General features: G+C 36.2%; 1 protein-coding gene across 2 annotated transcripts in view; it reads right to left on the bottom strand.

The window, feature by feature from the left end:
* The window catches only part of ITGB8 (integrin subunit beta 8), an 85,461-nt gene that overhangs the window by 17,652 nt on the left and 54,744 nt on the right, over positions 1-13,065 (bottom strand). For both annotated transcript variants that reach the window (XM_033192845.1, XM_033192846.1), the window contains 2 exons: positions 6,251-6,346; positions 2,754-2,843 (listed from right to left, as the gene is read on the bottom strand). In XM_033192845.1, coding sequence (XP_033048736.1) covers positions 2,754-2,843; positions 6,251-6,346 — 186 coding nt within the window. The remainder of the gene's footprint in view (positions 1-2,753; positions 2,844-6,250; positions 6,347-13,065) is intronic.

Below are 13,065 nucleotides of genomic sequence, written 5' to 3'. Positions count from 1 at the left end.
CTTCACTTGTAAAAAAAACAAAAAAAAAAAAAAGGAAAAATGAAGTATGTACCAAAAGAAAAGAGCAAGCAGTGGGTTATGAAAAGAAAAATAATTTCCAGTGGCTTCTAATTCTTTACTTGAGTGATTTCTCTTCTTCAATGGTATAATCAACAAAGAAACATGTGCTTACTGACAAATAATTAATCATGGAATTCTGGCAGCATATCTTTAGAACAAGAGACTTTCCTCTAATTTCTCAATGTAAGTATTATTTACAGTAGGTAAGACTATGTCAGTCACATTTTTTTTTTTTTGTCTTCCAGAGAGCTCATAGATACTGCAACAATTAATTGTGTAATTTTGGTAAATCAATAGAAACTTCCAACGGTATACAAGGATGTTGATATGTGGCAACCAGCAGATCAGAAGGAAATGCCTAACACAATGAGCATCCTCAGTTTACCCTTCTAAAATTCTGCTTCTCTTAAGATCTTAGTTGGCCTAGTGTGGTGGATCACGCCTCTAATCCCAGCTCTTCGGGAGGCTGAGGCAGGTGGATCGCTTGAGGTCAGGAGTTCCAGACCAGCATGGCTAACATGGTGAAACCCTACGTCTACTAAAAATACAAAAGTTAGCTGGGTGTGGGTGGCACATGCCTGTAATCCTAGCTACTCTGGAGCTTGAGGCAGGAGAATCACTTGAACCTGGGAGGTGGAGGTTGCAGTGAGTCAAGATCTTGCCACTGCACTCCAGCCTGGGCAAGACAGAGTGAAACTCCATCTCAAAAAAAAAAAAAAAAAAAAAAAAGAAATAAAGAAAGAAAGAAAAAAGAAAAGAAAAAGATCTTAGCTAGTTAGGCCAATGTTTTTCAAGCCTGAGGTGAAGACAAATCCTTAAATTTTTGCCCAGTTTGGGGATTCAGAAATTCATAATCTTAAGCTTCCCTTTTAGTATCTAGTAGGTACAGAGGCAGATTCTACATAATTCTTAAATGGCTTGTGAATTGATTCTGTTGGACTGTGAACACAAAATGAAAGTTTAGAAGATTTTTGATAATATAAACATATATAAAATAATAACAGAATTCCAACTTAAGGAGAGTAGTTAGCCACAGTAAGTTTTTGTTGGATTTAATATCATTTTTCCACTGTTTAAGGTTTTCTACTGTTTACATTGGGCTAAGGCATTGCATACCTATGCTAGGCAAAATAACCAAATGTTGCTGTCTCCTTTGCCACTGGGCAGTCTGACACACAGGTAAAAATCTGTCAGTTTATATACTTTGTTTGGAGTAATAAATGGGTTCATACTAAAGAATTTAGGGTGGTTTCTAATAGCATAAGCTCTTCTCTTATTTTGATTATTCTTGGGAACAGACTACTGATGGGAACGAATTGTAGACACATTGGATTTTCTGTGATAAGTCCCTCTTCAGTCTCACTGTTCTTTTCTTTTGTAACAGTGAGAAAGATGTAACTTAAGACGCTCTTCCTTATTTTACTCAGCATACTTTTCAGATATAGAAAACTATACTCAGGGAAAACAAACCAAGCAAGATTTATTTTCCTTTTAGAAGATGAAAGTTTAAACAAGTTCTTCATTTTATATCTTGTGTCTACTTCCTGCCTTTCTCTTTTGTGCCCAAGCTAAAGGCAGGTGCACTGTGTGTAGAAAATGAGAAGAGAAGCCAGGGTTTTTTCCACAATGCTTTGGCTACAATTTAACTATTAAACTCTACGTGTCAGGAAGGGAGTCAGAGGATTTGGGAAAGTGAGACTTTATAGTTGGCCCATAAATTCAAGGCAACATAAAGCATATCTTTTGACACACTATAAAACAATGAAAAACAGGTGGTATCACACAGGAGGAAGCACCTGAGGCTTGAAGAAAAGGAACACCTGGATTCTGATCCCACTTTCTTCTGCTTATTAGTTGAACAACCTTTGATAAGCTTGTTTCACTTTCCCAAGTCTTGGTTTCTACTAATATACAACATGGGTACTAACTACCTGCCTTATAGATCAGGTGTGAGGACTAAATGAGGTCATGTATGGAAAGTGACTGGATCTTAGTGGTAAAAAAGTAGCAGTCACTATTATTGCAACATCTTAACAGAGGTTGTTCTATTCAGGAATGATCCAGGTTGAAAGAACAGATGTTTCTTTAAATTCTTTACATTGAGGCATTCACTCTTCACAGGACTGATGACAGCATACAACGATGAACTCAAGAAAATAGAATATCCACTAAGGTGATTCTTTTAATCAAACTCTTTCGATAGAACTGCTAAAATAATTGTTGAACAATCAAGTGGTTGATCGTAGAGCCCCCAACGGAGTCCTCTTAATAATTGCTGTATCCCAGATAGTTCAACTTCCCTGGCAGATTATTGCCTTATGTAACTGTGGACTTCTACTTTATCATTATGGGATAGGAAATGATGCAATTTCATGGTAATAAAGTACATTCTATAGCTAAGACTTGATGATTCACTGAGCATTGGATGTAGAAGGAAATTTAGATAGCCTCTAGCCCAATCTTCATTGATTGTCAATGAGAAAAGTGAGGCACAGAAAGTAGAAATGACTTTCCCAAAGAAAAAAGCTAGTTAGTGGTAGGGCCAGGGATGAATCCAGGAATTCAGATTCCTAATTCTTAATCTAAAATGCTTTCTAATTCTCCTCTCAAGATGACATAGCACTACTTTGTACCTTGCCACAGAAATTGGTGTAAAAATTTTATTTTAAAAATTGTATATAATATATACATACCTGATAGGCTTCCACTACCAAATTATTGAGGTTTGCAGCCTTTGATTCTATTTCACCAGCAATGGTGCCCGGCAAGAGGGGTAGAAGATCCTATAAAACATATCAATAGCATTTAAAGAATGACAATAGTATGTAATGGGTTAGCAACCAAAAAATAGTAAATATTTTTGTAGTTATCAGTTGAAGGTGAACGATTAAATGAATGAAAACATATAAGACACAAGAAAAATATAAGCAATCTAGTAGAGCAGCCAGAACATATACCCATGTAATGGTTGTATGTGTCTGTACATGTGCATGACTGTGTGTGTGCATCCGGAATCACTGTACATGACAACCTAAAAATCCAATCGAAATGCAGATGAGCATCTCCCACATATCTTCCATGGAATGTAAAGATCAAGAGATTTTAAACATACAAAAGGTTTTGAGGGGAAATAACCTCGGGAAGTTCTGCATATGGTTTCTTCCACTTAGAAACATAAAATGCACATTTGCAAATTAAAAGGTTCAGAGTAGGCCTGCAATTTGGAAATGATTTAACACTATTTAATGAAGCACTTCCCAAAACTTCTTCAGTTAGGAAAAATCATAGTCACAAGTGGAAACTTCATGGGGTATGTGTTCTTGATGGATGTTGCTTATTAATTATGGAGAAGACCGTAGGCATCTTTAGGGAGAATGAGCAAAGGCTTAAAGGTCTACATGAATTGAAGATGAAGCAAAAATAGAAAAAAAGTCAATCTGACTAAAGGGCACATATTTATAGGAAATCAAATGGTAAAAAGTTTTGAAATCCATTTATTCTTGCATTTTATTCTATTCACAGATATCCTTAAGTTCCTTCTGGATGCCAGCCATTACTTAGACACTAACAATTTGGTATCTCAAGTCATAAGGAAAAAATTATCATTTATAGATTTTAAAATTTTATTTACTAGACTTTTATTGAGCTCCTACTTTATACACACTTTGGAGATGCCAAATCATTAGGTCACATAGTTTCCACCCTTAAGGATCTCACAGGCATATAGATGACAATTTCACTAAACACTGTACATGTGAACATGTGAAACAATAGAGATGTGCATAGACCCTAATGAGAGGGATACTTGGCAAGCATTTGAGATCTGGGGAAGGTTGCCAAGGACTATTTCCTGGAGGAGGTGAATTATAAGCTATATCTTAAAGTATGAGTAAGAGTTAATAAAGTAATGAGGAAGAAGGACTTCCAGACATGAGAGGCGAGGGTGGGCAGCAAGAACAAAGGCAGAGAGGAAAGAAACAGCCTGGCTGAGTGCTTATGCACAGGAGGATTAGAAGTGTGGCTGGAGAGATGAGAAGCATCCCTGCAAGGCAAGGAACAGTGGGGCAATGAGGCCAAAAAGGCAAGCGGAGACCACATGGCCTTATGTGCCACCTTAGAGATTTGGTCTTCTAATTCAGAGGGCATCGCTGAAACCTTTTACTCAAGGGAGTACTGTGGTCACACTTGTGGTTTCAACAGATCATCCTGGCAGCCAGACGGAGGATGGATTACGGAGATCAGCCATGAGGTTGTTAGAACCCAGGTGAAAGGTGATTGATAAAATAGATCTCTAGGCAGTCAAAGGAGGTGACTATAAGGGTATGCATGGGGCTCACACTGGAGCTTCCCAGGCTTTGGAGCCAGTTGATTCTGATACTGTGCATAATTCAATTAATAATAAAAAACCTGGTTTTATGGTTTATCAGTTAATGGCAAATTTTTAAAGGAATAGGAATAAACTGCTAGAGCCAATAATGCTACCAAGAAATAATGTTAGAGAAACAGCAAAGAGGAAGAAAAGCTATAAAAAGCTGCACGGTATTTCAAAGCCAACTATTAAGCTTAGAGGTTAAGAGCAAAGGATTTGGGTTGTTAGAAACCCTTGGGCAAGTATTTAACCTCCTAAAATATGGTTTCTTATCTTTAAAATGGGCATATTAAGATGACTGCCCTCATTTTTATGAGTTACTAAGAGGATTAGATTAATAAATGTTTACAAACTCAATGCCTGACAATAGTTAAGTACCCAGTAAGTGGAAGCTGTTATGATTGTTAATAAAATGGTTTGGGCCATTTAATTTTGACCAGAGTCCTACTTCTGCAGATGTTAGTTTGTTGTTACCTTAAAATGTGATTCCATGGTATATACATTTGGGAAAACAAGAAATTAAATAAAGTTTCACTAAGTCAGACACAGAAAGAGAAATAGCACATGTTCTCACCCATAAGTGGCGGCTAAATAATGTGTATACATAATGTGGAATGATAGATAATGGAGACTTGGAAGGGTGAGGGCCTGGGAGTGGGATGGATGATGAGAAATCACTTAATGGGTACAATGTATGCTATTCGAGTGATAGATACTCTGAAAGCCCTGGCTTTACCACTATACAATCTACACATGTAACAAACTTGCACTTGTATTCCATACATTTACCCTAAATAAATAAAGCTTCACCATAGATTTTTAAGGGAAGAAGTGTTATGATTAAAGTAGTGCTTTCAGATGATAAGGTAGGTAGGTAATAGGGAAACTGGTAGAGGGAACACTAGCTTGTGGCAAATGCAAATGGGTTCAAGTATTTATTGAAGCCAAAAAATGCACTTTCTCTGTAGTTTTAAAAAATTAGTAGAGGGCACTGGGAACTGGCCACTGAGGGGAGATGTATAATTAGGGAATAGATGGGAGAAGCAAAGATAGCAAAGGAGATGACGGAGACCAAGTGAACAGAGATGCATAATGAAAATCAGGGTGTCATAGCTTCACGAAAATGAAAACAAGAGAGTTTCTAGGAAGAAAGAGCCTTAAAGACTGAAAAGAAAGCTACAGCAGCGTTGCAGAGAAACAGTTCTAGGCTGAGGGGTCCATGGCACCTCCAGTGTAACACAGCTGCTTTGTTTTGCTTGAGGGTCTCACCTGGCCCAAAGGACTCCAGACACCACCAAGACTATTCTTATGTCACCAAGGCTTTGACTGGCTCAGCCACTTCCATGGCCCTTTTTGGTCCATTATTGAATGACCTAGACCAAAGCTAGGTGCGTCAGTGCTATTGAGAATTAAGCTGATATTCTCCAACTCTAACCTATTAGGAGGATATGCTCATGGACCAGAATAAGAAGCACTCTAGACATGCAAGATGCAAAGATGGATTGTGAACTACTTTTTTCCTGGTAAGGCTTCTCCACTATTGCCACATTTGAGACCACTCTAAGCATCAGGTTGCGTTCAAGTGTACCGAATACAATTCTCAGTTCTCAGATTCAGTTCTAGGTGTTACAAACCTAAATAGAATTTATACTTAAATGCTAAGTTAAGACATTGTAAAGGATACTTTAGTAATGCAATATAGAATTTAGATTGTACAAAGTATAATAATTCCAGAATCCTTATCTGTGGCTCTAAAGAAATGTCTTAATTTCAATTACCAATGAAAAAAATTTAATTTTCACATTTTCAGAGGTATCATACCTTATACCAATGAAATTGTTTTCCTTGAACTGCAAAGATGACATTAATGTTGTTGTCTATTAATTTCTCTGAAAGTTGGCCTAGTGAGGGATGTTCCTGTAATGAATAATAAAATAAATAAGGGAGTGAAATTTCATAGTTCCATCCTATTCAAACATCTATTATGAAGAAAACTGTATGACTTACATAAAAATGTACCTGGGAAGGACTATGGTTTTACTAGAGACATTTAAATTTTTAAAAAACATAACATCAATATCCATGTATTAAAATATTTTATAGACAAAAGTCCCATAAAAACTTGTAATTTAAAAAGATGAAGAGAGCTGAATGCAACATAACTAACAAAGAGTGATCAGCATCTCTTTAGATTAACATTGGACTCCAAGTGATGTAACTGACAGATAATTTAATATTCAGAAATAGAGACACATTAGTGACAATCACATTCTAAGGTGAAATTCAGTAACAAATATTGAACTGCAAATATATATGCATGTGTATATATATGCCTATAAACACAAATATACACAAACACATTGAAACATCTAGATAAACCTATATATACACATTTGATATATAGCATGATATAGTTATATAACATATATATACACACATATATAAAACATGATATAATAACTCTCTTTAGAAGCAGAAAACTCTCTACTCAACTCCTAGGTTTGTCACCTTACAACAAAAGTTCTCAGTTCCATTCTCTGTAATATGTGAATGATACCTGCCTTCCATGATTGCTGGCAAGATTAAAAAGATAATAGTAGTATGTGAACTCTTTAGTGCATTTTCTTGCATGCAGTAAGTGATCAAAACTAATACCAATTCTGATTCTTATTTCAATTGCTTATACAAGGTATAGATTACAGATGTCTCAACTTATCATTATGCTCAATATTTTTGTTGTATGATGTATTTTAAACCTGCTTTACTTTGATAAATAAAATTTATGTTGTGCCATCTGTGCCACTCTCTGTGGTAATGAAAAAGTTAGAGAAGAGTAGGAAAATTGGAATAAAATTTAGTTTAGAGAACATGAGAAATCTGGTGATTACATAAATTGCTATCTACAGTTATATAGTTAGATATATTATTGGTAATTTTTTTCTATAAATACTTTTCTAGAAATTAAAATGATTGTCTCAAATAACAAGTTCATAGCTAGATACCTATCAGAGAGATGATGTTAAAGTTCACTGGTAGTAGTCTCTCCTCATTCACTGGTGCCTAATGGCATAAGCCAAAGATTAGTATGCAACTGAACCCAATTAGTATCATAACATTTAAGTACAAATTACTCCATAGTTTTTGCTTCCCAATGCACTCTCCAATGTTAACTTTAAGGAAAAATCCTGTTAAACCATATTGGTAAACATTTCTGTATTGTGGCAACTATGTGAACTTGGTAAAAGAGCTAAATTAACTAGTTTCACTTATAACGTAAGTTCTAAGTAACAACACTATTTCTCTATCATCTATAATTGCTGCAATAGAAACAAATCAAATTTTCATGAGTTGCCATTACACATGATATGAAACCAACTAATGAAGAAACTTAAAAAGCATTAACACGTGCATCTGCATAAGAAAAGTTTTTCTCAGAGCAATTCTTAAGAATATAAATTTAAAGCAATGGAAAAAAACAAACTCCAAAAACACAAATTCTGCTAGCTAAATTCTTATTACTTGTTCCTAATAAAAGGCATAACCTTAAAATAGATTTATGACAGTTTGCATAATGCTAGTGAATAAAGAGAACAAGTAGAGGCAAGGTAAGTCTAGCTGTATTGGAAATATTTTTAAATGGCAACAACTACTTTTCAAGTATTTTTGCTTTGACAAAAGATAGTCACAGCTTGCCAAGCATTCACCTTCTTAATTTTTAGAAACATTTGCATTTTAACAAAAATTTAATACATGTTTTCAACCAGCTTTTACTTAACTCACATAAAATCAATATTTAAATGGCACTCTAAAATGTAAGCAGCTTTCGAAAACTTCTTAATCTCTTCCCCTCTCCAAAAACAGGAAGTCACTTTGACCAAATATACACAAAACTTAAATCTGGAAAGTTCTAGTTTGGTCAGAAGCTTATTAAGAAGATCAGTCATGGTCGTTAGAGAAATGCAAATCAAAACCACAATGAGATACCATCTCACACCAGTTAGAATAGTGACCATTAAAAAGTCAGTAAATAACAGATACGGGAGAGGATGTGGAAAAATAGGAACACTTGTACATTGTTGGTGGGAGTGTAAATTAGTTCAGCCATTGTGGAAGACAGTGTGGCGATTCCTCAAGGATCTAGAACCAGAAATACCATTTGACCCAGCAATCTCATTACTGGGTATATACCCAAAGGATTATAAATCATTCTACTATAAAGAAACATGCATTGCAGTACTGTTCACAATAGCAGACTTGAAACCAACCTAAATGTCCATCAATGATAGACTGGATAAAGAAAACGTGGCACATATATACTAAGGAATACTATGCAGCCATAAAAAAGGATGAGTTCATGTCCTTTGCAGGGACATGGATAAAGCTGGAAACCATCATTCTCAGCCAACGAACACAGGAAAACAGAAAAACAAACACCGCATGTTCTCACTCATAAGTGGGAGATGAACAATGAGAACACATGGACACAGAGAGGGGAATAACACACACCAAGACCTATCAGGGGGTGGAGGAGCTAGAGGAGGGATAACATTAGGAGAAATACCTAATGTAGATGACAGGTTGATGGGTGCAGCAAACCACCATGGCACGTGTATACCTATGTAACAAACCTGCATATTCTGCACATGTATCCCAGAACTTGAAGTGTAATAAAAAAAAGGGAAAAAAAAGATTAGTCGAATTTTCAAGCCTACAAAAACAGATTTTTTGAGCCCTAGAGAGAAATCTCTTTTAAAAGAAGATTCCAAGTACCTCAAGGCAGATATTTAAAAATTACAAATGTGTAACAGATGTTTAAATAAACCACTGTTGACAGGAGACCTGTGGATTAATGACCATTGCCTAAGCCCCTTCCCCTTTCCTTCATGAAGCAGCCTATCTTCAAAAAAGTATTTTATCTTTTATGTCTTTCATTTCACTAGCAGGAGACACGTTCCCTCTCAGCCAGCTCTCCTGTTCTGGTGACGTCCCTGCTCCTGAACTCCAACTCCCTCTCTACATATTGTTTCTGTAAACTCTGAAAATAATTAATAGAGATAACCAGCACTTCTGGGTAAAAGGGAGAAGGAAAGCAATATGCCAAGACAGCTGCTAAGTAATTAAGGCTGTGGGAAGTAACTTATAAATGTCAGAAGGAAAGAAGAGGTAAGAAAGATTCATTGGGGGCAATTTTGGGTAAAGAGATAACTGTGTACAGATGTATGGTAGAATTTTAATAATGTGTATATCTAGGTGGATAAAAAAGCATTTAAGATTCTCTTCACACAAGTGAGATCCATAATACAAATTTTTATAATAGAATATATAAAATTTGCAGTATGGAATATTATAATAAGATATAAAAACCAAACAACTTAAATAAAAACCTCAATTATCTGCATGATTTTTTAGAGGAGGAAAGAGGCATATAGCACAGAAGTAATCAGACAGCAGAGACTTATTTAGAGATGAAACATCAAATGATGTGTCAGTCAACAACTGTCCTGATAGTTAAATCTTTTATCTACATAGTTGTACCGTGATAACTGCATAGACCAGGGTTTCTCAAGAGTGATGCTATTGACGGTTTGGGCTGGGTATATTTTTTATTTGACAAAGGGGCTGTGCTGTGCATTGTAGGATGTTTAACAGCACCCTGGTCTCTCCACAATAGGTGCCAGTAGCACCCTCTTTCCATAGTTATGACAGCCAAAATGTCTCGGGGCCTGAAATTGTCCTCTGGAGGGTAAAATCGCTCCAGCTGAGAACCACACCACTAGCACGGGCTCTGGAACAGATCACCTGGGTTTCAACTTCTGGCTCTGCGATTACTAGCTATGTGACACTGGGCAGCTGTCTGAACCTTTCTGGGATTCAGTTTCCATAGGTATAAAGCACATATAAACACTAGTATCTACCATTCAGATGGTGGAGATTAAATAGGTTAACTTCATAAAGCCTTCACTTACCATTCTGTAATTATTAAGACCAATGATGAGTAGTGTTTCATGTTACACAGCTTAGAGTCTACTATGGGCACTGCTATATAGGGGTGTGTGACTCCAGACAAGATGCTGATCTCTTTAGCATCTTTTCCCCTCCTCATTTATAAAGCAGAAGTAAAGCAATAGCTGCATTTCACTGGAATGTTGGATGGTGTTAAATGAACATAAAGAGACAAACACCATAGGTCTGCTCAAGAAAAGACAGTTTTTAACAAATGACTGCTTAATAAGAGAGATTTGGAGGCATTTCTTAAAGGCAAGATATGCACTTGGATGTGCTTTCCTTGACCTATGTCACTTGCTTATCTTTCTTACCTGGCCCTGGAGATGTTTGAGTTTGCGGCTCCTGGCAAATACGACATCAGTTGTAATCATGATACTCTATTTACCGAAGAATGGTATGCATTGATGATTTTTGTAAGTTTTTCAATAATAATGGCAACAAAAAGTTTTACCCAAAATATCTGATTTAATGAGAATATTCCATTCTATAAAAATTTTTATCAAATTTGAATTTTATTGTGTCACTTTTGCAAGCCATAATTTTGCCCCATTTGAAAGGCAAACAAGCAGAGCCAGGCTACTTTGAGTCTGCCACAGGTGATTTCTACATGCAATTTTGCTTTTAATTAAAATAATTCCAACTAAATATTGTTTGCAGAGATCCTTTCCAGGCCACTTTTTTTGAGAATATGAGAAGCATTCAAATTAGTTCTCCTATAAAAGTACTATTAAAATGTTCTCAGGTCGGGCTCAGTGGCTCACGCCTGTAATCCCAGCACTTTGGGAGGCCAAGGCAGGTGGATCATGAGGTCAGGAGATCGAGACCAGCCTGGCTAACACAGTGAAACCCCGTCTCTACTAAAAAATACAAAAAGAAAAAAAAAATTAGCCAGGCACGGTGGTGGGCGCCTGTAGTCCCAGCTATTCAGGAGGCTGAGGCAGGAGAATGGCTTGAACCTGGGAGGCATAGGTTGCAGTGAGCCAAGATCGTGCCACTGTACTCCAGCCTAGGTGACACAGTGAGACTCCATCTCAAATACAAAAAAACAAAAATGTTCTCATGGTGTTTACAATTTGAAGCAGATCATTCAGCAAGCTGAAATCAGGTACTTTATAGTTTTTAAATGCCCCAAAAGATGGAACAATCGTTTTTAAAAGCTGCACATGGACTTAAAACTTTCTAGTTGTTTTAAGTTGAGCACAAAATAAGTGTTCAATGAATTTGCATTTTTATTAGTATGTGTCTGAGACAAAGAAGTTGAGAAGCAGAGAAAGAGAGAGATTTAACATTTTCTGAGGTAGAAAAGGCCATGTCTCCATCGGGAAACAGCAAACAAAATTAACAGATCTCTTTATTAAAAGATCACAATTATCTCCTCACATGGAATTCTGTCTGATCTCAACATTAGTTATAAATGTCTTCCAGACTTTGAAAATGTCAGAAATATCCCTTTCAGAAGGAATAAATGTAATAGCTTTATGAACGTTTGTTAACTCAGGTAGCAAAGTTATGGACTACATTAGCAAAGTAGCTTCTTAAGCTCCTTTATTCATCTGCAGTCCTGGAAAAATTAAGTATAATTCCAAGTAGTTAAGATTCATAGTAAAAGGAAAGCTTCCTAAATGGCATACTTAAAAGTCAAGTACATGTTAAAGTTGCATGAGGAGAGGCACAGTGTTGACTATTTTTATTTTTGCCAGTAAGAAAGCAAAACTGTTCTGTAATGCCTAATAGGCCTTCTGCAATTCTGCCTCCGTACTATAAGATGCTAATCTACTCAGCAGCTAGTCTATCAAAATGAGCCTGCAGGAAAAGGAACCAACTATGAAGCCAGCAGTAAGGGGATTCTGAGAAGATATATGATAGGAGGGATAAAGAATCACTGGCCATAATGTGATGAGGCATATAAAAGGCTGCATGGAAAAACACTAAGCCTAAACCGGTAAATACTAGTGAATATATGGTATGCACTCGTACATGCGATAGGAATGTGGTAGGATCTTGCCAATTTGAATCTTGCTGTTTAAAACTGTGAGTCACATCAGCATCTGAAAATCCCATTGATAAGATTCACTGGATGACCTCCACATACTTGTTCCTTGGTGTCCTTTCATTGTTACTGAAGACCTTCATGCTATTCTTGGCCTCCACCAAGGGGTGGGTGATCAGTTTCTGGGAGGGCTCTGACTAAGGGTGGAAATAACCCTGGAGAAGCTGGGTGGGGAGACAGGGTGAAATTCCAGACCCTAAGTATTAATAATCTACTACACCATTAATAATTTTTGTATTAACATCTGCCATTTTAGAAAGAATGTCACATTTCAAATTGTCATTATTACCAGATAAATTATAAAACGATATTACTGCTAAAGTTTTTTTATTCTGGCACTTGATCTTGAAGAAAAAGCAGTGAAAAATGTAATTTATTCAATAGTATAACATCATTTGCCAGAACCATATACAAATATCACAACGTATAAATATAAATTATTTTATATTATATAGTGTTTTATAACTTATGCAAGTCAAATCATCTGGTTATACTTTCATAAGTAAGACTGCAACCAGAAAGACAAGAAACGACAACAAGAACATTATTTTTCTTTTTCTTCTACGTTTCAGTCGACAGA

This window comes from Trachypithecus francoisi, unplaced genomic scaffold (assembly GCF_009764315.1).
Source record: "Trachypithecus francoisi isolate TF-2019V2 unplaced genomic scaffold, Tfra_2.0 Lachesis_group4, whole genome shotgun sequence".
Taxonomy (NCBI): domain Eukaryota; kingdom Metazoa; phylum Chordata; class Mammalia; order Primates; family Cercopithecidae; genus Trachypithecus; species Trachypithecus francoisi.
Note: the sequence above shows the minus strand (reverse complement) of the source record. Positions and strands in the feature narration are given on the sequence as shown.